At 31.7% G+C, this 26970-nt stretch overlaps 2 protein-coding genes across 5 annotated transcripts; both read right to left on the bottom strand.

Moving 5' to 3' along the window:
• Nucleotides 1-546: 546 nt before the first annotated feature.
• On the bottom strand, nt 547-3293 carry LOC112784615 (transmembrane ascorbate ferrireductase 2). The gene is made up of 4 exons (XM_025827885.3): nt 2949-3293; nt 2482-2530; nt 1372-1571; nt 547-980 (listed from the first exon to the last, which is right to left on the bottom strand). The coding sequence occupies exons 1-4, from the start codon at nt 3093-3095 to the stop codon at nt 678-680; spliced, it is 699 nt and encodes a 232-aa protein (XP_025683670.1). The 5' UTR covers nt 3096-3293; the 3' UTR covers nt 547-677.
• Nucleotides 3294-4909: 1616 nt separating this feature from the next.
• On the bottom strand, nt 4910-14505 carry LOC112783267 (histone acetyltransferase HAC12). 4 transcript variants are annotated; one of them, XM_025826133.2, is made up of 15 exons: nt 14381-14505; nt 12939-13151; nt 12762-12858; nt 10914-12677; nt 9795-10079; nt 9427-9708; nt 8958-9086; nt 8617-8817; nt 8316-8458; nt 7872-8175; nt 6811-6950; nt 6355-6412; nt 5868-6257; nt 5522-5748; nt 4910-5410 (listed from the first exon to the last, which is right to left on the bottom strand). In XM_025826133.2, the coding sequence occupies exons 2-15, from the start codon at nt 13133-13135 to the stop codon at nt 5323-5325; spliced, it is 4305 nt and encodes a 1434-aa protein (XP_025681918.1). In that variant the 5' UTR covers nt 13136-13151; nt 14381-14505; the 3' UTR covers nt 4910-5322. The 4 variants fall into 4 exon arrangements, with proteins under 4 accessions (XP_025681918.1, XP_025681919.1, XP_029152103.1 ...); XM_025826134.3 differs by having other exon boundaries at nt 14146-14382; XM_029296270.2 differs by lacking the exon at nt 5522-5748 and having other exon boundaries at nt 14381-14501.
• Nucleotides 14506-26970: the final 12465 nt, after the last annotated feature.

Genomic DNA, 26970 nt, shown 5'->3' with positions numbered 1-26970 from the left:
AAACCCACATATTCATTAAATATCTTTTAAAAAATCTTAAAGAAAGAAAAATGTAATCTATTTAAAAAAAAATGATCCGATGAAAATGTGATCCGAAAGTGGATACATATCTATTTAGTATTTACTTTCAAATTATTTACTTATTCTCATCTTATGATAATTCACTTTGAGCAATGATAGGGATTAGAGAATCTTAATTCATCTTTTTCCTTATTGTCTTAATACTTAAATAAATAAAATTTAAATATATGCTATTTTTTGAAGAACCAAAAGGAAAATAGAAATTTTTTATTTAAAAATTATAAAAATAAATAAAAAGATGAATTAAGACTTTATAACTTTAATCATAAGAAATCAATATTTTTACTTCCATTTTAATAATATCAAATTCATTCTTGTTTTCTTTCATCATATTTTTACATGAACATGTTAAAAATAAAAACATGCTATCAAGAGTAACAATATCAAACTTTAGGTCTGATTTGGGTGATTCCTATGCACGAAGCATCCAGACACTCATTTGTCCAAGGTAAATAGCTATGTAAATTGAACAGAAAATAAAGCCTGTATACATGTTTAAAGAGTTTGTTCATACATCCATGTAATGTTGTATTAGACAGAATACACAAGTTCATGTTTCTTTTTTTTTTTTTTTCAATCATATACACTCAGTATAGTTATTCATTTCCTCTTGTGGTTTCTGATTTACCACCAGATGGAGCAACGATTCCAAGAATAACAAAGCCGCCTAAAATGACAATCAAGATGCCTAAAGTATTGACCAGCAGGGCTTCGCTGGAATAGCGCGATATAACATTGTTCGTCTGAAGGAATGTCGCCTTTTCCAAAATACCAGTAGCAGCAGTAGCTATAGCCAAACCATAGATATAGATCCCAAAGAACACATGCCATGGCAAAAGCGCAGCTCTGCTATTCCTTGAACCTCCCGGATACCAAAATGTCACAAATCCGGCAGCCCACTGATAAACAAATATAGCAAGAAGTCAAATATCTGAATCTGTGTCTGAAGTAGAACAAAATATCTGGGTCTTGTGAGAAGTTAAAATTGAAGAAATAGCCTCGTCTCTAACAGGGATAAAAAAGACAATTAAACTTGAGAGTTCACCTAAACCCCTGGAGCCGAGTTTAGGTAAACTTGAATCATAAAGCTTAATTCATAAACACGTAAAATTATGCTGGTAAAGTCATACACTTGATTTTGAGAACCTAAACTTGTAATCTTGTAAGATTTTTGAGTTAACTGAGTTTGAGAATAGCCGGTGAGTACATTATCCTCACAAAATCCCACCGAGAGTCTCGTGCATTGGATTCTCCTAATTGATCTAGTTATATAACAAGTAATAAAGATACCTGGATGGAGAATAGGAAAAGGCATGCAAGGCCCAACCAGGAATGCAGGCTGTAGAAATTGTCAATGCCCTTGTCAATGTGAAACTTCCAAGCAGCCCAGACACCAATTAAACTCAAAATTAGAGACAGAAACTGCAATGTGAGATGCACTGTTTTTCTGAAGCTTTTTGTTCCAGATAATGTCTTGTATGCAAGCATCCCTGCAAAATGCAATAATAAACATAAAATAAAATAAAAAGTTCAAATTAGGAACAAACATATAGAACTCACAATTCACCACAATCAAATGAATAAGGAAATGCTTGGAATTTAAACCAACAAGTTCATTCGACATGGTTATTGCCCATTGTGAGGCCTCTGAAACATTTGTTCTAGTCTTGCCTCTGCCATTTCCATGAAACAGAATATTCTATGAAACAAAGTGCAGTTCTCAGGTCTACAAGCATATGACAGGGGATGACTCATAAGATATGAAGAATGTTTAATCCAAGTTGTAAATGTCAAATTACTATGACAATGATTAAAATCAATCCGTATTGATATTTTTCATTCATTTTTTATAAGTTAAAAACTAGGCACTGAAGTAGTATTTCTTAAAGGACAGGATTCATAAATGAATACAAAACATGTAAAGTGTTAATTGAGCATCATGTTTGTTCCAGAGCAATTTCGTACAAACATGACACTTGATTGTTAAAATGAGAAAGGCTAAAAGAACCAAAAGTTCATCATCTTCAAATGTCAAAACCAAGGGCAACTGACATCAAACAATGAAAATATCATGGATCAACGATTATGACCACTAAGTCAAATGCCAAATGGGTATTGAACAATGCTCGTGAATCAATAATTCTTAAATATTAGCACCAAACGTCAAAGGCGAACGTGATCATTTATTGCATTAAACAAATAAAGGAAACAAGCAATTAGATTACTCGAACCAGGTAATCTAAACCCGCAAATTTCATTTATCTTTCCATTAATTGAGATTACTGCAAATAATTATCGTGATATGATCCTACAAAGTTTTGAAAAGACGTTAATATGCACATACTAAACAATTAAGCATATATGTCCTATCTCAGAGAATAGAAAAGAAAATCCAGTTACCTTCACCATTGATCAGAACAAGCCCAATCACCATCAACACTGGATGGACCTGCAGAACACAAAAGAAAAGCGAGTTTAATAAAAGTATAAAACCATACATAATAGCAATTCTCACATAATGTTGAAAATGCATAACAAGCTTACATCAAAGAAAATGGAGCTAAATTAATAATAAGTAATAAAATGGTCCAAATACGAAAGATAAATGCATAATCACATAGCAAAGTTTTCCATGACAGTCAAAATTAAGGCTACATTACCCTTCTCATTCACCTTCCCGATTCCTGAAATTTTCAGCAACTCTTTCAAAAACAGCAAATAAGACTAGGAAGATATTTTCACCAAACAGCAAAGAAAACAAGGAAATATAGATATTAATGAGAAAAAGTCAATATATTGGAAGATTCTGGAATCTAGAATCGAACACACACAGAGAGAGAGAGAGAGAGAGAGAGAGAGAGAGTTACATTGAAGATGAGATCTTTGTTGTCAGAGATGAGAGCGAGGCCTCCTCTGAAATGAAGCGTCCAAATGAGAAGAAGAACGGTGACGGCGACGCCAAACGCTCTCACAGTCGTGAAGATCGGGAACCTCACCACCGGTGGAGCCGCCATTTCTTGAGAGAGAGAGAGAGAGAGAGAGAGAGAGAGAGAGAGAGAGGGTTTTGGAAAATTGTCGTCTGGTTTTTGAGGTTTGAAGAAAGAAGAAAGAAGAAAGAAGAAAGGAGGGAGTGTTGAATCTTGATCAAGCAAAGCAACGCATATACATGTTATTTTATTTTTACAAAATGTTAATTAAATTTAGTTGGAGCCTGATGCAATTATTTTTAGGATAGTTAGATAACTTGATAAATTTAAATAATTATTTAAAAAATACACGTAAAAGAGAGGCAAATTTTGTTTTCTAATTTTTTGAAAAGAAGACTTTGTGGCCATTCACATGTGTATATTTAATGTCGTATTGACTTGTATTGTTTTTTTTTTTTTTACCAAAGATAGGAGATTTAAATCCGTAATTTTTTTTACCAAAGATATGAACGAGTATGGAGAGACTATGTCATTTGAGCTATTACTCATTGGCAAAAATTGGAAAGATATGTGACTCGAACCCGCACCCACGACCTCTTAATTGAGTATGGGAGTCTATGCCATTTGAGCTATAACTCATTGGCTCGTTGGCTATTGACTCGTATTGTTTATTATTGTATATAATATGCATAAAAATTTAAAAGTTTAATTAACTTGTATTTTGATGATACATATTAAAGTTACTATTCATATAAATTTTTATATTTTTATTTTAATAAATACATAATAAATATATTTAAAATTTAAATTTATAATTTCTTAATATATAATCTTAATATGTTATTAAGATACATCAAATCCTCAATTAAATTTTATTCATAACTCTTCAATAGGATGTCAACGGAGTAGGGTGGGAATCTCTCCATTCCTGAGATTTGCTCTCCATCTCCGTCTCCAGTTTCCGTGGTGAGAAAATATTGCTCTCCATCTCCATTTTTCACATAGTCTCATTCCCTATAGAGACCCCATTCCTTATCTATTTGATAATTCTAACTAATTATTAATTTCAATATGAATAGAGTTGCAAGTATCCATCCTATACAAAAACAGCAAGATTTTATAAAAAAAAACTTGAACGACAAAACGGTGACTTCTTTCAAAATGACGCAGTGGAGGACGCAACGGCGAGTCAGAGGACAGAGCAGTGGACGAGGTGGAAAATGCGGGAACAGAGAGGAGAATGGACACGACGGCAGTGAGAGTGATGGCACGGTGGGGTGTGACGACGCGGCGAGAAAAGAGAGTAGTGAGGGGGTGGCTGCAGAGAGGATTAGGATAATTCAACTATTAAAGGCAATTCAATAAATTTATAAATTTTGGGAATTAACGGGATAATTCAACTATTAAAGGCAATTCAATAAATTTATAAATTTTGGGGATTAACGGGGGACAGAGGATCCCTGCAAAAAAAATTTTCTACAGTCAAGAAGTTTTGCTATCCCTACTCTTCAATGATTAAAAAAAAAATTTTGTGATTCTATGCATAGATTATACGTCTTCCCATAGCAGATGTGCTTTGCGTTCCAATCCAAAAAAATGTATATTATTCTATACTCGCATTGGATTCTCACTATTATTTTAAATTGAAATTGTTTTATTTTTATTTTGTTATAAATGCATAATTGCATACCTCCTCGGCTCCTCATTCCTTAATGATAATCCCTTCATCCCATTGCAACAAGCAAAGTATATTATTTTATAAAGAAACGGAAACTGAAGAAACCAAAACAGAAATAAATGAGATTGTAACAACGGCAAAAGGATCAGACGAAGTAAACCCAAAATGTGAATGCAAAACCGAAATATGAATGAACAGTCAAGATAAGAGTGGTAAAAAAGCCTAAATTAAACCTTCAACAATTGTATTAATATAAGGAAAGAATAGGATTTATTTACATCATAGAAATAAGGTTGTAAAATCCCTAAGAGTGAGCTAGTAATAAGGGGACTCGGGTGGTTTTCATGAGGTAATGAATTAAAACCCTCATAACCACAAATATTTACAGAAGAATTATGATGTAACCAGCTCTAGCTTATCTTAACCTCTTATTCCATTCTTTTTTCTATAGAAGCTCTTGGACAAAATTTTCTTCACTTCCTCAAAGCCTATGTATTAACTTTACAAATTAACTAGAAATCTGAAAGACTATGTATTAACTTTACAAATTAACTAGAAATCTGAAAGACTGTACACTTTCTTGCTGTTGATGACATTCCTGTTAAATTTAATAGAAGGCACAAAAAGCTTATATCATCATTGACCTCTGATGCTTTCCACAACTGCAGCTCTCCGCCGAGATTCAAATTGCATAGCTATCCATTCTGCATGCCTCTTCAGATCCCTGCAAGATTGAGATGAACATCATGAAGTAAATATTTAATGCAATAAAGTATGGAAGCTAGATTCTAGGTTGTGAAGGGGAAAAAAAGGGAAAAAAAATAGTGTAACACACATGCAACGCGGGACGTGACATGGCGAATCTCTACAATTCCTCGAGTGCATAGTTAACGCCAGCCATGCCTTCTTACAGATTTGGCAGCCCCCAGCAACTCGAACAGTGCACTTACTGGCATGATAGAACAACATTTTGATTTGAAGACAGTTTGGGTAAGAGCAGGGTTGAGTTTTACTCGAGCGACATCGAGAAGCATGCTGTAAAATTTTCATCAGTTTCTGAATCTGCTTGAACAATTACATGACTAAGTCAGCAAGTGTGCAGATTAAGAATATATAACTGAAGAAAATCACTAGTAGTAATAAATAACTGTGTAGGTGTGAGCAATGAGATAGTTTCATACCATTACTGAGTTCTCCATCAATTCTAGATTCCCTGACCGAGAAAGTGTTGTTGAAGAGGTTCGACTCAACTTATGCGGATGGCAATTAGCACCTCTCTCTTTATAGCATGCTGCGCAGGCAGTGAATTCTGGGCAAATATCACATTTCCAGCTGTGTTGGAATACATTGTGTTTAGAGCAAATGCTACATGTTTCGGCAACAGATGGAAGGGTAGGAGCCCTTAGATGGTAGAGGATCATCATGGAGGAATACTTGGCACGGCGGAGTGTGTCAAACTGAAGCTGATTCTTCTGGCAGAAGATCAGAAAGTTAGGCCTATTCTCAAATAACTCATTATCAAGGATGGTGTCGTTCTCCTTGGTATCCAAAGTGGCATCATCCATGAGAACCTGAAATGAGAAAAAATAGAATATTTTTAGTTTTTTGCATTAAATCAATAAAAACAACAAAAATCGTATGAACTTCGCTTCATGTTTAGGCAGTCACCTGACATAATGTATGCTTCTCCCCACTAACTGAAGTGTGCGAGTCAGCGGTGTGGCATCTGAAACATTGATACATGTTAAATGAGGATCGGTCCTTTTATGTCTTATCCATACAATCAAAGCTTACTTTTTCATTCTAAATTCTGCATATAAATAGGATATTATCTATTTACATGAGAGTGTTTATTCTGCTAATAGGAGTGGCTGGGTAAAGACAAATCAAGGAGTGCAATATATATATAATTTACATAAATGAACGATTTCTTCCAGTATCTGTTTGGAAAAGTTAGAAGTGAATTTATCCAACGAAGATGAAAAATGACTAGACCCACTGGTCTTCAACCCTCATTTAAGTATAGGAAAAAGAAGGAAAGCAAAAAATAGAGAAAAAAAAAAGAAAGAAAATAGAAGGGAAATTTATTTTCTAAAAAATGAGATGTTTTTAGGTTAACATTACCTTTCACACTCTTGGAAATTCTTGCATTCAGTGCAAAACCATCGCCTTCCAGATACCATCACTTCGTGACAGTGCATGCATTCATACTGCAAGTGAACTAGTATGAAGTCTTCCTTGAAAGATAACATAGTTTGGCCCAACTAATGAGAGAGGAAAATAAAGGAAGATCAGATTACACTTTCAAAATATAAAGTATCAGTTTATATAACTTTACTCATAGAGAAGAACAATACAACATTCAATTAAGCTTATGCATGAAAGGATATATCCTTGTGTGAATGCAGAACACTACAGTAAAGGAATAGACAGTTAAGAATCCACAGCTCTAGAGAATTGTCAGGGAATCAGTAGTGAAGGTTGTATTGCAGATGATATATCCATAGAAGTTGTAGACTGATAATGTCATGGGTTATTCAGTTTGCTGCATTGCATTACTACCTATCTTTGTTCTAATGAACTAAGAAAACAAATATAAACTGATATGAATCGAACGCTCTTGTGAACAGGTTTTGCACTTGACTATGGAATAGGTAACTGTTGACCCAACACAAAAAGAAACACGGATATATGGTTTATGTTGCTAACAAGGCAATTTTTATTTTGATAAAGTGAAGCTTCTTGTAATTATAAAAAAGTAGGGTCTGTTTGGTTTGAAAACATTTTCTATTTTCAGGATTTTATGTATAAAAGAAGCGAAGACAATAAAATTATATTTTTTGTTTTCATTTCCTATTTTTGCTTTCTCCTTCACAAAATCCTAAAAACAGAAGACATTAAAAACAAGAACAGAAAATGAAAACACAAACAAATCAGATCCTTATCCTCTCTTCTGCTACTAAAACCCTAAATCTGCCATCAGAAAGATACGAAAATTGGGAGTAGAATGGAATAAAAAAGGATTACATAAGATACAACATATAGAGGAATGATTATGATAATTCAAAAATGAAGAGTCATTCAGCATCTCATTTGGTAACCACTTCAAAGTCCCAGAAGGCCAGAAATAATGAGATGGAGCCATCTAAGAATATCAACTATGAAGAGTGAACGCTACTGCATACCTTTATCATCACTAGAATGTCCTTGGCACTCCCCTTTGAAGGATTTACATATCCCATGGTCTTCAAAGTTCTTTTTGTTACTTGTTCCTTCAAGGTCTTCTCATAATCTCCTCCACTCTCTTGCTCAATTTTCCTAGCAAGATCCATAGCATTACCAGACCAGAAGTCTCCATCGAAGTATGGCAACCGAGCAGCAGTCACCTTGGAGTCAAATTTTCCAGAAGGTACAAAGAAATGTTCGTATACGTTAGTTACACCAACGACGATATTTTCTTCAGCAGCCTTTCTTAGCATTGAATGATACCTGAAAAAATAATACAAAAGATAACACCCATAGATTATATACAGTGATATACTCTCTATAGTCTATAACATGAAAGTATACAAAGAATAACATGAGAATTCAAAATACATAAACACATAAGGGGGAAAAGAAAGACAGACCAGCGCCGCAGTTTATCATTCTTTGGAGTCTTTTGAGTATCAGGATGGCAATACAATACATAATCTTCCCCCTTCAAAGGAGGACAGGCCCATATATAGCAAGTTGTGAAGCCTCGTTTCTTGCAATAGTCAAGATATCCAATCTGTTTGATGATAGAAAAAGTGAAAAGGAAAATAATAAATAGAATGAATGGATAGGTAGGTGTGACTGATGTAATAACTTGGTAAATGAAACCAAGGTGAAATGTAGTTTAAATAAATAATAATAAAGAAAGAATATTTTATTCTATAAGCAACCTACCAATATTTCATGGTAAACAAAGGTACGAAGAGCTTCTCCAGTCACAGTCTCTCTTTCAGGCCTAAAATACTTAACAGAATCCAGATATGAAATATATACTGAACGCTGATTAGGATAGCCACAATCCGAGCCAAACTCCTGGACATACATTCCAAAGAGGCATACATCTACTCCTTCAATCTTCTGAAATAAAAGAATAACCTGATACAGAAGTAACTGCTATCATTTCTTCAGAACAATATGGACGAAATGGTGGTGAATTGGTGATATCAAGATAGTTTTAGTCTTGAAGAAGTAATTGGAAGTAAATACATGACCAATTAGCTAACATCTAAACTTACTTGCAGTCTATAGGGGAACTCGACAGGATAATTCTCCTCTGGGAAAATGTCCAGAAACTGCTTATTCACTCTCAATTGTTTGTCAACAGATAATACGACTCGAACAGAAAGATCTTCTACTGCAAGAACCTGGTAATTTGGAGTGATACATGGAAAAAGTCAGAAAATGCAGCCTTTTAGAATAAATACCCAAACATCTTTTCTCAAAAGAATAAGGATAATGAAAAAGCAACTGATATAGATCAAGAATAATATTATGAGAAGAATATGATGCTACATCTGAAAATATCTACATTGCAGCCTATTGATTGACACAGCTATTTTAACAGACTCTACGTAATTAGTATCAGAACTAGTACGCTACAATTTCCAATTTAATTGATTGGCTGCATAAGAACAACATGTTTAGCTGAAACATAGCAACACCACACAGGTATTCAACTACTGTAATTGCATAGTATTGTCTTACCTCATCAAGAGCTGTAATCCCTTTTTCTTTTGCCCAGTGTTCTCTCTCTTGCATGAGACGCTTGAGAAGTCTTTTCTCTATGTGGTCACTAAGCATAGTGCTTGGCAAATCCTTAGCGCCAAAAAATGCAGACTCCGGTAAGGGTACATGGGTTCCATTTTCAATATCCTTTATGCGGCATCTGGGACATATATACTCAGCACTGGAGTCCAAATCACTCTTATTGTTATAAAGTGCACACACTTGATGCTGCCATCCTTTGCATTTATCACATTGGACCCACTAAAAGAGAAGGGAAAAAATTATACAAGTGAGTTTCAATCGTCTATAAACATAGAAGAATTAGTGTACATGAAGACGAAACTTACTGATTCTTCCAGTACTTCATCATTTCTCTTCTTATCAAGAAGTTCCTTGGAAACAGATATCCCATTGTAAGTGATGGATCCACCTCGAGAAATATTATGGCATGCAGTGCAGAAGCAATGTTGCGAAACAACTTCGTCTGTTTTTCTGTAGTAATAGTATTTATTTCGCTTGATGCGAAGGCCACAACATAAGCAATAAATTGGCACTGATGAAAAGAAAAGCTTTTGCATTTCACATAATTGGCATGTATTAGCAGCAATTCTGCTTTCTTCCTCAGTTGAACCCTGTTAAAAAAGCAGCATCAGCTTGTTTATGGTTTATAAAGTTCAAAAGAAATCTAAAAGGTACAAGTATAACACATCACGTGCTTCCCAAGTTGATACTTGAAGATTTTTAAATTCAATTGAATCATGAAAAATGAAATCAACAACTTTATTAACGATCAAACCACTTAGTTAAGGAGGCCTCCATAACATATTAACGATCAAGTATGAACCACCAACTTTTCCAAAACCTTGTGTTTTTATTTCCTAAAGAATAGACTTTCTTATAGCTGAAGAAATCCTTAGAAAAGAAGATGTGGCCTCTACTGAGCTCAGTAATTTCAGTTTATTATTGACACAAGACAAACTAAATCTCCCTAGATATGGGGCAGTTCCAACCAATAAGAAATCGTTATAAGGAATTATCATCAAATTATTAAAACAAGAATTTAACCTTAAGGATTAATTTGAAGAAATTAAATCACCTAAAAAAGGAAAACTTTAATGTCACAGTTATCTGATAGTAAATTTATGGATGTAAGTTTCAAGAAATTTAACCAAATACGTGTATAATCCCAATAAAGCTGATCAAGCAGATCATGCATAGAACAAATGCATGGTAAGGTTCACGTTAAAAAAGAAAAAAAAAAGAGGAAGATAAACAAATATAAGCATAAAATGAACAGAAAAACTGAATAAATTTTATCATCACACAAGAATGATTTCAAACTGATTGATAAAGATGAACAGATTTTTATCAGCATTAATTTGCAAAATAATTTTTGTGTAGTTTCAGCAGGGAAGAATTGGACAACAATTCAACTAACACCAAACACTTGAAGATGGAGAACTTACATGACCAAATTGCATTCTGAGACTCATAATGTGCTGCTTTATCTGATCGCTACTGAAAAACTCAGTTAAGGAGACACTATTTGAAGACCTTATTTCCTTTTGTTGATGGGCTTTCAGCTCAATGACTTTCTTAGAATTTTTTGCACCCTGGTTGAACTCAATTCCGGCTTGTACCTCCTCTATATCTTCAACAACACTTTCTTTTAGGTTATTTCTGGCTGCCACATCATGATCTATTGGTTTCTTTAAAGTGTGCCCATCTCTATCATCAGCCACACTGTTCTTTATCTCAGTAACAAGATTTTCATTTATGTTACTTCTGGTTGTAACAGCAGCATCATTTGGTTTAAACCCGTCTGGTATGTGATCAGCTTCTAACCCTTCAGAGGGAATATTTTCCCTATTGAAACTGTGCCCGATTATGTCATCAGTTGAAATGTTCTTTGTCTCATTAATGACATTTTCCTTTAAATTACTGCATGCTGTAACATCACGATCTTTTGCTTTTGACTCCTTTGAGATGTGATCACCTTCTAAGCCTTCGGAGGAAATATTGTTACTCTTGAAAGTATGTCCAGAGGTGCCATCAATTGTACTGATCTTTATCTCGTTAATTACAGAATCAAGATTCGGATTTGTATACTGTTCCATACTGCATGATGTAACTTCAGAATGGATAGAAGAGGGGGGAGACTCTGGTTGTTGCTGCAACTGTGGAAATCCTACAGGCTTAAAAAAAGGTTCACCCATCTTTTGAGTCAATGGATCAGAAACTATATTGGCAGGATCCGCTTTTAGTCTCTTGGTAGGTGGTGGCACGACCTCAGAGATACCAGATGGAGCATCGATATCTGTTTCAACAGAATCCAAAATCATGCAATTTGTATGTTCCGAGTGAGACTCAGGAATTCCACTGACACATAGTAATCTCCATTGGGAACATATTTGACATTGATCACTCTGACAGTATTTCAAATGAAAAGACAGCTTGATAGACTGGTCACAGATACACATCCCATTGCTACAAACCCTTAAATGTAGATAATTAGTAAACGGAATTGGCCTATCTCCTGAGACATTGTTTAAGTTCTTGTACTGAAAATATTCAAGCATGATCCTCTGTTCAACTGAAGCTTTCAAATTACTGTCTGAATTTACAGTGGATCCATCCAAACAGAAATGACCAGCCGCGCTTGTTGAAGCGAACTGATCAACCCCAGTAAGAAGTGTTGTAGGAATCTGAGGCTCTGTTTTATTTCCTAACATCGGATAGCAATGCTGGTCTTGATCAACAAAACATGAACTTGTCTGAGCGATAGAAGCATTACTACAAAGCTCATACGGCTGCATAAAATGTTCCGAATTCTGATGAAAATCCAACTTCTGGTGGTGATACTCCCTTAGGCTTAAATGCTCACAGCTAGACCTCATGCCAGGGAAAGGATTGGGGACTTCTGGTGTTTCTCTTGAGACATGCGGATTGGAGAACAAATTTAAAGATTCAGTAAGAGGGGACTTTCCCATGGTTGTTAGAAAAATCGTAGGTTCACTTTTCTGGATAGTCCCCAAACAGTCTCTATTATCAATGCATACTGGCTCATGAACAATATTAGGACTAGCTAAATTTTGGAAAGTAGGTTCGGCTAGACAAACATTAGACATGGCATGCAGTGAAGTGGGATTGATAGTGCTATTGCAATCTTTCAACCTCTGAATCTCAGTTTGCATTCGCTGTCCTAATGTCTCCTGGTTCATATACTCCTCCTGCCAGAACACAAGTAAAAAAGGTCAATAAATATCTGTGATGCATATGGGTTTGACCAAAAATGAGAAACTCAAGGACCAAACCTCTGAAGTAGCATATTGAAATAACCAGTATTCCATAATATCTGCCATCTGTAATGCATACTCATCATGAAATCCTTCCGAGCAGAACAATGTCTTGCTGAATTTCAAATTCCGTTAGTCTCAATACATGGAATAAGCAAAATAAGTTGAGGTTAACTTAAAATTTATATCACTTACATTCTACTTGCAATAAAATTACGGCAGTGGTGAATTCTGGGATGCTCCTTCCAATCTGTCGAGATACCTACTTGATTCCTTACATACTGCTGGCTCAAATGAAAACCCCCATCCTGAGGCAGGATTGGTGCAAATGATGGCGAATGTCTTGGCATTTGTCTGCAGGTGTTCCCAAGATTAAAACCGCTTGGGTTCATCTTGCTACACCATCCACTAAAAAAAAAATTAACAAATATTAGTTTTAAGAAATCCCATGAATTTTTGCCATATCATATCAGAATAACAGAGTAGACAACAAACAGGATTATCAGAAACTTAAACAACCTTTTAATTGATAAGAATAATGACAAAAAAATAGTTATCATAATATGGAATTAAATTACATTACAACCAATAGATTCAATTCAGCTGCAGCAAATAATAACATCTAACATTGATTTAAATGTCCTCATTCTACTATCAAGTGTTCATAACAGAAATTTGAATGCTTGCTAACTAGGAAGATATTGAAAACTTATCATTAGCATTTAGAGAAGACGATTCTCTTTCGTTCCGGTGGGCACTATCTCCTTGAGTTTACTTTTGATTCACTCTTAGACAAGTTCAACAGCATTTATTTTATCACATGATGTTTTCTTTAATAATGAGAAGTTGAACCAAAAACTTTCTCCGATAGAACAATACATTATTTATATATTTGTGTAAACTTTTTATATTGACAGTAGATCAAAATTAACTCCATACTTCGAATTGATGTATATGTTAAGTAAAAGCTCTAGTAAAACAAGGGTTGACCCACTAATATTACATCACTATTGTTAAAACATTCTTTTGTCTTAGAAGGTCCACTGATAAAACACCACATGAGCTTCATTGCTTCAAACCCAGCAGTCCCAGCTATAATTAAATAGAGTAATCTATGCCTCAATAAATTTCTTTTCTTTCTTTTTTATATCTTATGTTTTTTAGAAAAAGAACAGACCCTAATGGAAGCATGCAAATTGGTAGCAAAGTAAATTCACTAATTTAACGAATTCATCTACCCTAATACCTCGCATTTACGAACATAAGAACAGAAACACAATCAAGAATCGATTAATCAATGTCCAAGAATTGAAGAATTCTTCTACTTAATGTTCAAGAATCGAATAACAAATATATGAAACTAAATTGAAACGAGACGTCGGCAGAGATTCAATCTTTTTACCATCTTTCCCAGCCAAGAACACCGTCAATTAATTAATTAACGGCGAAGCCAATATAAATTGCCAGCATTGAAATTTATCGAGCTCAGAATTAGGGTTTTACGATTAAACAATTAATTAAGTCCAGAATCGCCGAGCTACGTTGAAAAAAAATAATAAAGAAAGAAAACCCAGTAACAGTAAGAGAGAGAGAGAAAGAGAAAGAAAGAGAAAGGAAAAGGAAAAGCGTCATCGAACCTGTGAAACGAGGTCGTTTTGCGTCTTTTTCTTTGTCAATGTCTCGAATTACGCAACACAACGTAAAGATTAAAGAACAACAACAACAAAGGTGGTGGTGACCAACGTGTTTTTCTTTTTCACTCACTCTAAATTTATATGAGGCTAGAGGGTTTATTTTGTAGGTGGAAACTCAGATGTAGACAATTTTACGTGAAGTTAATAATTGAAGATTATTAAATAATTTGATTGATTTGACTAAATTTTTATTAATAACTCTTAATTATTAATTTTACATGAAGTCAACTTACCTGTTTTCACTTTATTTTTATTTTTTTAATTTTAAGTAATCCTCAGAAAAGATAATTTTATAAATTTAAATATAAATTTTAAATCTTTAAAACAATCAAATAACTCTTATCTTTGATATTTTTATCTTTTTAACATTAATTACAAAATCATTTTATTTTTTTATAATTAAAATAAATAAAAACGCAACTAAAATAAACCCGTTTATAAATAAAGTATAAAGATAAGATTAGATTAGTCTATAAAAAATAAAAAAATTAAATTAGATTAGCAATAATAAAGATTAAAGAACAACAGCAACAAAGGTGGTGGTGACCAACGTGTTTTCTTTTTCACTCACTCTATAAATTTATATGAGGCTACAGGGTTTATTTTTATCTTTTTAATTTTAAATAATCTTCAGATAATTTTATAAATTTAAATATAAATTTTAAGTCTTTAAAACAATCAAATAACTCTTATCTTTGATATTTTCATCTTTTTAACATTAATTACAAAATCATTTTATTTTTTTTATAATTAAACTAAATAAAAACGCAACTAAAATAAACCCGTATATAAATAAAAGTATAAAGATAAGATTAGATTAGTCTATAAAAAAAAATTAAATTAGATTAGCAATAATAAAGATTAAACAACAACAGCCCAATATGAGTCAATAGGGTATTTGTACAATGTGTATAATAGACTGCTTATTTAATTCAATATGAGTTAAAATAAAAATTACCCACGAAATAATAAATTTAAAAATTCTTATTCAGTTATTTCACATCAAATTTCAAAAAAATCTAGTTAGTTATTTCAAAAAAATAACCATCTAATATCCTCAAATACTCTCTTCTTTTTCGACCGGCGGTCACCCCACCTTCATCAATAATCATCCTATTTCACCGTCGCTACTTGGCTTGCCACATGCCACTCACCCGTAATAAAAATAACCATCCACTTAAGGATAAAAATAATCATCTGCATACCTAATGAATTGAACATCTAACATATTTTAATTATATATAACTAAACTCAATCCAATCAAAATAATCATCTACATAAAAATAAAAATAACCATCCGCATACCTACTAAAATGACCATCCTAAATTGACCATTAAAATAGAAGAAGAAGATAAATAAACAGAAGAAACTATTATTGTGGTGAAACATAATTTTAAAGGACTAGTCACAGGGGCGGAGTTAAGACAAGGGGGCCATGGCTCCCAAACTTTTGGTAAAAAAATTAGTAATACTTCTTCAAAAAATAAAAAATTAGTTCAATTGGCTCAAATACTTTGCTATGATTTAAAATACCAAAGTTCAAATCTTCATCTTTTGTTTTTATTGCACAATAATTTTTAGTTTTAACTATTCAAAACATATTAGATTTGGACTTAACTAAGTGTATTCGTATTTTGCAACTCTTCTCTATTCAATAAGCAACACTTTCTATATTTTTGAGTTCAAATATAAAAAATTAGGTATTTTTTATTTATGTAATTTTGTATTATTTTACATTTTACTTTCTATACCTTTGATGTTATTGTATTTGTATAAATTGATAAAAAAAAATTTAATAAATATTATAAATTTTAATATTTGTCATTCTAACTTCTTTTTTACATATTTTACAGGATATATATTCAAATTTTTATATAAAATAATCATGAAAAATCAAAGAATTGATGCATTTTTTAAGAGGAATGCTAATATTTAAGAAGGAAAACATATAACTTTTACAATATCAACACATGTAGATAGTTTTTCTACTTTAATGAATCACGAAAAAAGTGAGATACAACCTCCAAAAGTTCAAAGAGTTGTATCTGATGAGTTTGACCTTAATTCTTTCGAACAAGACCCTGGAAAACGACTTTAAATTTGGCAATATCACCCAAATCAGAGAGATGAGGTTAGACGAGCTTATCTTAAATGGAGTCCATATCAAAAGCATCTTGACAATTATCTTCTATCTGCCCCCCCAAATTTTGTTTCAAACTCCGCCACTGACTAGCCATGTTGTGAAGCATAGGGCTCAAATTATGAAAGAAGCTAACCATGCTTAGATCCGAAGAAGAAGAGCATGGTAGTATCATCGGTAAGAAGAGGCTTGAAGGAATGGGAGAAAGCGAAGTTGGTTCGGAAGAGAGGCACGAAAAAAGCGGCAGCAACGTTAGGCTGAGCGTCGGAGGGCGAGGCGCATCGGGCTGACCGGCGGAGGTGAGGACGGTGTCGGTGAGAGGATGAGGCAGCCTCGGTATGGCCGCGCGAGAAATTCAGTGACGCGAGGTGAGAACCGTAGAAGATGACGGTGAGTTTTGGACGTGTATTAGAGGTTACGGTAAGATTAGAAATAACTGTATATAGTGTGAATGGATTTAAATACTAATCTTAATTTTTAAATTTTAAAATTTAAAATTAAATAATTAATTAATGATCTAATTTTTAATTTTAATTTTATCTTTTTTTTAATTCATTGTACACATTGTACACAATTAATATTGGTTCCAATACTTTCTCATAAATTTATATGAGGCTACAGGTAGGGCTGGAAGTGAGTCAAGTCAGCTCATGAGTCAGCTCGAGCTCGACTCGTTAATAGCTCGATAAGCTAAGCTCGTGAGCTGGTGAGCCAAGCTTGAGCCTGAAATTGAGCTCATAAATTAAATGAGCCGAGCTTGAGCTTGGATAAGCTCAGCTCATTAGCTCGTGAGATGACTCGATTATATATATATATATATATATATATATATATATATATATATATATATATATATATATATATATATATATATATATATATATATATATATATATATAACAATCTTAATTATTTAATATTTATATTTATTTTGTACATATAATTTTAATATAGGACATAAATAAAAAATTTATAATTTATTGATAGATAACAATATATAAAATTAATCTTTTCAAATATTTTTAAAAATTTATAAGTTATAATTTATTGATATAAAATTATAGATTATGTATTTATGTTTCTCTTATTTGAGCCAGCTCGTGAGTTCGAGCCAGCTCGTGAGCTTTTGGTGAGCCGAGCTTGAACTTAAGAAATAAGCTCGATTGTTAATGAGTCTAGCCGTGAGCCAAGCTCAATTTTTGTGAGCCGAGCTTGAGCTTGGTCTAGCTCGGCTCAGCTCGGCTCACTTCCAGCCTTAGCTACAGGTTTATTTTTATCATTTTAATTTTAAATAATCTTCAAAAAAGATAATTTTATAAATTTAGATATAAATTTTAAGTCTTTAAAACAATCAAATAACTCTTATCTTTGATATTTTTATCTTTTTAACATTAATTACAAAATTATTTTATTTTTTTATAATTAAACTAAATAAAAACGCAACTAAAATAAACCCATATATAAATAAAATATAAAGATAAGATTAGACTAGTCTATAACAAATAAAAAAATTAAATTAGATTAGCAATAAATAAGATAGAGTAAAATCTGTAATTGTGATAATGTAAAGCAGTCTTGTTATATATACAAATTTTTGTGGCAACTAAATTCAATCAAGTTGGTTCAAATTCAAAAAGACAAGTCACCAAAAAAAAAAATTCAAAAAGACAAACTTTAAGTTAGAGTGCGTATTTGTACTCCTCTAACAGTTAAATAGTGGAAACGTTAGTATAAAAAACGGTTCTTTCCCCTCAATCAAAATCACAACGCTAAAATTTAAATCAGATTCAAAATCTCTTAAAATTGTTGTGAAAAGTCAAAGAATTTTTAAAGTTAAATTCAAAATCTTCACTAAAAAATATAGAAAGAGAACACAAAAGATTATTGAAAGCATTATCCACTAATCATCCAGAAGTGAACAAATATAAAAAATAAGAAAAGGAAGAAAACAAATGATAAGCCTGCACAAAAATATGTGGTGTTTTTTGGTGTATTTTTCTAATTTTATAGTTTTTTTTATGATTGTTTACTTTTCCAAAATGCGGGAAAAAACTATTGATATTTCGCAAACTAGTTCCACTCCACAGAAATTCACTATGACTCTTTGCAAACGTAAGGTTCAATATCTAAAATTTTTTCTTTGATAAAATTTTTTAAAACATGATGTAATTACTCTAGTTTTACTTAATAATATTTATTTTGTTCTTAGAATGCCACATGTAAATTTGGCAAGTGAAAATGATCCTATGTTTTAAATACAGACAAATTATTATAACAATGTAATCAACCAAGTGATAACATATAATTTATGTTTCTCTTACCATTTGTTTAATTCTTGTGCTACTATATTCTGCTTTTGATTTCATATTTTTTTTAGAAAAAAAAAGTAATTTAAAATTTTATGCAAGAAAAAAAAAAGAAAAATTACAACTATATAAGTTCTTATACAGCAGAAGTTGTATTTTTATTGAATGTTTGAAATGTAGTTGTGAGATGATTTCGATGTATTTTAAGTTCAAAGAACAAGAAAAATCATTGAATAAACCAGCTTCTATTCAGAAAGAAATAATAGATAATAATTCAAAAGGATAAATAATTGTTCTTCCGAAACAGACTCATTCTCAATAAGAACCAGTAGATATGTGAGTTTTTCAATTCACTTTCAATGTTTTATTCATTGAGTTAATTATTTGCACCTAAAAATGTTTATATCATATTAACTTTTTTATTTTTGTTTATTTTAGAATTCCACCTCAAGTATTTGCTCCTCTTTCGAAAACGCCTGATCAAACCCTCCCTAAACTCACAAACTGCTACAAAATCTTCCGAAGAGGAAGATATAGACGAAGAAACTATTAATCGTAAGTATTACTTAAATTCTTTTTTAATATTTTTGGTGGATTTGATTTATCTTTCAATAAATTACTTCTGATTTGAGGTGTACTTAACGTTATTATTCTTTTTTTGTCCATTTTGAGAGACTTTGTTGATGCATTTGTTATAATTAGCCCATAAAAATTTGTTATAGTGCTTCTGGTGTCATTTTATGCATATTTTATTGAGTTGCATGTCTTTTTTTAAATAACGGTATATTTAGTTTGTATTTTAGTATATTTTATATAAATTGAGGTGCATTTGATTTACTTGTATTAATTAAATTATTTTTTATAATCCTGCAATCCTCCACAATCTCAACAACTTGAGACAAAATCTCCAACTGAGGAATATACCAAAGAATAACCTCAACAACCTCAAGAAGAATCTTATGAGTAAGTAGCTCCTACTAATGTATAAGTTCTACTTAATAAAATTCTTTTTTAATATTTTCTGTATATTCTTAAACTATTTTATGTGTCATCATGCAGTTGTCCACCCACTCAAACCGTGAATGATAGAATAATGATGGTTGCCAATGCTGCATTGAAAAATAATTTTCTTGCACCATAATTTAGTCTTGGCTTTTCTCAATCAAGTGAGGAAGCTACACTTACTCAAAAGGATGAACCACCAACTGACAAAAAAAATATCAAAACAACCCAATATTGATGGAAGAGTTAGCTGAGGTAATGAATATTAGGGTTGCAGCAACATTAAATTATGCTAAGAAAAAAAGCTTCTCACCAGAAAAAATACAGCCTACATTGAGTTTCCTTGACAAGTTCAAAATTTTCGTGAGACAAAAGAAAATAAGAGACGATTTTAAGAAAAATGCTTTCATTGGGTCACAAATATCAAGACTTATGATAATGAAAGCTATCTAATGAGTGGAAGACGACTTTTAAGTTGAACTATAAATCTCAACCAAAAATAACTAGAATGCACTTTGATTCTTTAAAAGCCAATTTAGATATCGAAAATAACATTAATAATTTTTTTTTATGAGTTGTTATGCTATGTATGTATTAAGTTTGAGTTTTTTTTATTTTCATAGGTTATCTCGGCAATGTGTCAAATTGTGAACAATAAAAAAAATTGAAAGATTTGAAAAATTCATATACTGTCTCTCTCCTAATATTGCGGTAAGCTGTAGTATATTAAAATTTCAATGTATTTTTAAAACATATTGTTTGTTGTAACTGTTTCTTTCGGTATATTATATAAATTTTACAGAATGCCGCATTGGCGAGTCATGAGGACAAGTTCATTCATCCAAAAACTAATAAGTCCTTCCATATTGAAAATTATGAAGACTACATATCGTTTTTAGACAAGAAAAAACTTACATCCCATCTATTTGTAAGCTTTCAGTTATAAATCTTTTTAAATAATTCTTTTATTAGGTGCCAATTAAACTAAAGAATTGTTCTATCTAGCAAAACTTCAAATATTTGCCCCAGTTTGTTATCCACAGCAGGTGGATATGGACAGCGGATGTTGAAAAGAAGAAATTTTATGTCCTTGACCCATTAAATAAAAAAATCTTCTTCGAAAGGCAAAACAGAACTTAATAAATTTGTTGTAAATAAAGTTATACCAATAAACAGTGCACCAATTAAAAAGAGAAAGTGAAAATTATAGAAAGAAGCGAGAAGCCAGAAATAATTTTTAATATAGAGATTAAAATAGTGGTTTGGTTGAATATTGATATTTAAAGTATATTATAATATTGTGAAAGTACAAAAAAAATATCTAACACGCATTTTGCGTATTGCCAGAATGATAACACGTGTTCAATACGCACCCTGTGTGTTACTAAAATGATGACATGTGTCCAACACGTATCCTACGAATTACCAAAATGATGACACATAAATATCCTATGTGTTGACTTTCTATCTGCAAAATTCACCCATATATAATTACACAAAATAATTATATTTTGAACAAAAATACCAACACTTTTTTCATATAAAAAAAATTAGGCACCAGAGGCATACTTTACCAACACACCTCCCCTTTTCTTTTCTATTGAATTCATTCATCGCAATATGCTTTTTGCAGTCACTCCCCATTTCAGTAAAACACTTTTTAATTTAGATGTGGTTGGGAAAATGGTGTAGGATGCAGTTATAGAGTGTATAGGTATTTTACGCAATTATGGTATCAGGAACAAAAATCGAATCGTTTAATTTTTTGGAACACAAATCAGACCCTCCGATTTGTGTATCCCAAATTTTTTTAACGTTTTAAACACAAATCGGAGGTCCGATTACCTTTGCCAAAATTTAAAATTTTTTTTCTACATCCATGTCTAACATCCACATCCTCCACAACAACGCATAACACACACATCCTTCTCATATCCAAAAAAATAAGCCTCAGTAAGAATGTATCTGCATACACCAAAGCAAGACTTTGTTCACAATCTAAGCTAAATTATATTCAACCATCAACGACCCACCCATTCTCTTTTAATCATCAAATATATCTGCATATACTACTTGTTAGCTTATTTATATATGCTAATTAAGTGGCCGGTGTTTCATTTCCAATTAACTTATCTGATCATCAAACAAAACCCAACTTCTTCTCATCATCATGCTCTTCAAACTTGTTAATTTAATTTGCTGATACATGATGGATACAACAAATTAAACCTGCAGCAGAATAATAATGCTACTGTCTTCACTACTGCTACTTGGACAGAAGCTGATCATAATCACATCATTCACCAAATCCCTAACATCATGCCTTCTTCAAATGCATCATCATCCCTCAACAACCACTACTGCACTACCCTCTTCTTCTTCTTCTTCTTCGGGGTTCCTTGGTGACATACTTGGAGTAGTGCACCTAGAACACCGAGAACAAGAACAAGATCATGATCATGAAGATGAAGAGCCAGAAGAGGAGCTTGGAGCCATGAAGAGACAAATCAGGTTGATTCAATCCACTACTCCTCATCAACCCTCTTCTTATATAGTGTTTTTTGTTATGGCCATATTTTAATGTGTTATTTTATTTTTGTTTTTGGATGGGATTATGCAATATATGTGATAAAATAGTTAGACATAATTAATCGGAAAAAGATTAAAAAGACAAAATATTCATGAAAAAATTAAAAAACATGTAACTATTTTTAAAAATAGAAAAATTTTTATTACTAAATTAACAGAGTTTAATAAAAAAATTTTTAAAGCCTTCCAAAATGAATCTAAATAAAACTGAGTTTCGTAATTTTGTTAATTATCTAATATTGATTTCATGAAAAGATTACATTAAAGCTAAACGAATTTTTTTTTGCAAATAGCATAATCTTCCCGTACTCACTTAAAAAGTCGTGGGTTCGAATCTCTTTATATTTGGTAAAAAAAAAAACGAAATTTTTTAAACATTTTAAATTTTAAAAACCAAAACAGAATTAGACCCAAACTTAGGGGACTAATTTAGTATTTTACCCTCAAATTTTTCTAAATTAGAGAATTTTGTTATATATTTAATTATTTATTTCTAATAAATTATTATATTACTGTTTATTATCAATTTATCTTTTTATTCCTGATATTATTATAAAGGGTCATATTTAAAAAATACTAGAAAACCAACACCTTTAAAAAAAGAATAATTAGCCAGTATTAGTTCAAAAACAATAAAAAAAAAATATTGACTACCTGAAATCTCTCGATTATAAAATATATTATTAGCCTTTGAAATTCTAATTCTTACTTTAAATTCGTGAATAAGATCTATTCTGTAAAGCTACAAAGAGACAAGTGCAAAATGTGATGTTGGTTTTAGAGACTTTTTGCAAAGCATCTGGGATGAAGATTAATGTGGAGAAGTCTAAAGCACTTTGCTCCAAGAATGTCTCTGCAAGAAGGAAAGAGGTTTTCACTGGGGTATCCTCTATCAGATTTGTCCAGGATTTGGGCAAGTATCTTGGAGTTACCCTTAGCCATTCTAGAGTGACTCGTTCAGCTTTCAATGGTGTCTTGGATAAGATTCGGAGTAGGCTAGCAAGCTGGAAAGGGAGTTTACTCAATCGGGCTGGTAGACTCTGCTTGGTTAATTCTGTTGCCGTTGCTATTCCCACGTACCAGATGCAGGTTTCTATTTTTCCCAAAGGAATCATTAGTAAATTGGAGTCTATGATGAGGAATTTTCTTTGGAAAGGACAAGTTGATGGAAGAGGATTGAATCTTGTTAGTTGGAAGGTACTGGTTACTCCAAAAAAATATGGAGGTTTGGGGATTAGAGATCCTTATTGTGTAAATATTGCTCTTCTTGGGAAGCTAGTTTGGACTTTTTTCCAGCAGCCAAACAAGCTATGGGTCCAATTATTGGATGCCAAATACCGATCATCTCTATATGACTGTTTTAGTTATCCTAAGAACAAGGACTCTCCCATTTGGAGGTGTCTTTGCAAGGCTTGGAAAGTGTTGAAGGATGGGTTTGCTTGGTGTATTGGAGATTTGAACCAGAATTTTTGGTTTTCTAGCTGGAGGAGAGAAGGACGGTTATCTAATGAGATGGATTATGTCCACATTTCTGATTCGAATCTCCGGATACAGGATATTTGGTCGGTTGGCAGGTGGCATTTGGCTACTCTTTATTCTCCTTTATCTCAAAATCTGAAAGATAATATTCTCTCTTACAATCCAGATGAACAAGCAGGTCCGGAAGTGGGTTGGTATTGGAGTGGGTCTGCTGCCAAAGTCTATGACTCACGCAATGGTTACTTGTGGTTGTGTAAGCAGCTGTTTGGTTGGGAGGAGAGGGAGAATTGGCTTTGGCTTTGGCGTCAGCTTGTTCCGGAAAAGCATAAGTTTTTGGCTTGGTTGTGTCTTAAGAAGACTCTTCCTACTGCAAGTTTTCGCTTTAGAAGAGGGATGTCGTCATCGGATAGGTGTCCAAGATGTCTTTCTAGCCAGGAATCGGTTATTCATTGTATTCGGGATTGTCCAAAAGCTCAGCTTGTCTGGCAAAGGTTAGATATTCCTTGTCATCCTTTGGATTTGAAGAACTGGTTCTTGTATCATAGCAGAGAGCACTCGTTCAAGTTCTTTTCGGGACTTTGGTGGATATGGCGAGTAAGGAATAACGACATCTTTAATCCCCATGAAACTTGGCCTCCGGAAAAAGTCATTTGTCTGGCATTAACTTCAGAAAAGGAGCTTAGAAATATTTTTGAATTACAACGTATGTCCCTTCCCTCTACTCTAAATGGTTTTTGGAATCCCCCATCCATTGGTACTTTTAAGATTAATTGTGATGCTAGTTATTTTGGTTCGGGTGATAGTGTTGGTTTTGCTTGTGTTATTAGAGATTGTAATGGGAGCTGGCAAAGGGGGTGTTTGGGAATGATTGAGAGTAATAGTATTCTTCAAGGAGAATTGTTTGCTATTTGGAGAGGATATCTCTTAGCTTGGGATGTGGGTCAACGAGATGTTATTTGTGAGACGGATTGTGTGGAAGCATTTAATCTTGTTACTCAAGATGGTTTTGGGTTTACTGATCCACTGGTGCTCAAAATAAGAGATATCATGCATTGGAATTGGCGTGTTGACTTTCGTTTGATTATGAGAGATGCAAACACGGTGGCAAATACTATGGCAAAGATGGCGATGAAGTTACAACTTTCGCATGTGGAGCTTCTTTCACCTTGGGAAGAGTTTAAGAGTTGTCTTAAACGGGACTGTCCCTCTATTTAAGCAGTTTCTTGTTTTGTTTCTTTTGTTTTTCTTTGTTTAATTTATTTCAGTCACCAAAAAAATTCGTGAATAAGAAGAAATTTAAAAATTTTAAACCCATCTTTCACTTCTCTAGAGCCTCCTTCAAATCCTTCATTTTTTCCTATTGTCCCTTAGAAGTTACAACTCTAGAATACACCAATAAGACAACGAGGAAAACGATTATTAGGAATACTTGTCACTAATCCAATTCGTAGCCTTCTATCTCTGAATTTTATAAATATGATCTAATTTGTAAGTTTATCAAATTGATTCGTAAGATCAGATTATGAATTTTAGAAATATATCTGCATTTTTTTTGTGTCTATATATCTGCATATTTGATTTACAAATTTGATTAAATAATAAAAATATTATAAATAGATAAAATATATTATAAAAAAGAATTGATGATATTTTGAAAATAAACAAATCTAAAAGAGTGAAAAAATTGATTTAAAAAAAGTTTTTTTTGTTTTATTTTATTACTAGTAATATCCAATATCCAATTATAACGTACTTAATGTTATGAAATATTGGAATATGAGAATGAATATGTTTATCAAAAATATTTTATAAATACAAAAAATCAACCATCGAATATAAAGTGGCATAATCATACCTATACATATTATACATATAGCATTGTCGTATATTTATCTAATTCAATTAAAAACACCTTCAAATAAATTTTTCAAAATTAAAAACTTTAGTAAAACCTTATAAATCAATAAATATTACATTTATCCTTATATTTATGTTTATTAGAAATAAATAATATATAATAATAATAATAATAATAATAATAATAATAATAATAATAATAATAATAATAATAATAATAATAATAATACGAATAATTAAAAATAATTTTAAACACCATTTAATTAAATCTGCATGTGTTATATAAAATAATTTATAGTTAATTTCAGTTATATTAATTTAATGAATCATTTTAAATCAAAATAAGAATTTTATAATAGTAAATCAAATAATAAAGTTTGATTTTTTTTATATTTATTTGAATTTAAAAAAAAAACTCAAGTATACAAGAATAGTAAAAAAATTAATTCTTCTCTTATAGAATTGCACATTTTTTATATTATTAAATATTATTTGAACACATTATTATAAACAAATATAAGCAAAAGAAACAAAAATAAAAAATATATAATTGTGAATAAATACTAAAATATATATGCTTAAAATATTATTTTAATGAAATTATTTATATGATTTAAATCACAAATATTAATTATTTTTTTATAAATTTATAATTTATAAATAAGTTATTAAAAATATCAATATACTATACTCAACAAAAAATTTAAAGACCAAAAAGTTATTAAAAATTTGTTATAAAAAAATAATATTTGTTGCTATGAACATAAACAAAAAAAATTTTCTAATGATAAGTTGATAATTGTAGTATATATGTTTGCACCCTAAAAATGTTGTTATAGAATACGTTTGGATAAAAAAAATTGGATATAAAAGAATAAAAAATTCTTTTTAGCATATCTCAAATTAAAAGACATTTATATAAATATTCATCATATATTTAATAACAAAAAATATATATAATATTAGAATTTATGGCCTTACATTTTGAAAAACTACTTAAAAAAAACAAAGAGCTGAGACTAAGAGCATGCCTCAAACAAAAGAGAAAAAAAAATCAAAGAATTGTAATTACTTCACATATACTTTTTTGTAAACTAAGGCTTTTTTTATTGTTAAAAAGGGACAAAAATTATGTTAATCCAATAGATATAGGTCCACT

The sequence above is a fragment of the Arachis hypogaea genome, chromosome 20 (assembly GCF_003086295.3).
Source record: "Arachis hypogaea cultivar Tifrunner chromosome 20, arahy.Tifrunner.gnm2.J5K5, whole genome shotgun sequence".
In the NCBI taxonomy this organism is placed as follows: Eukaryota; Viridiplantae; Streptophyta; class Magnoliopsida; order Fabales; family Fabaceae; genus Arachis; species Arachis hypogaea.
Note: the sequence above shows the minus strand (reverse complement) of the source record. Positions and strands in the feature narration are given on the sequence as shown.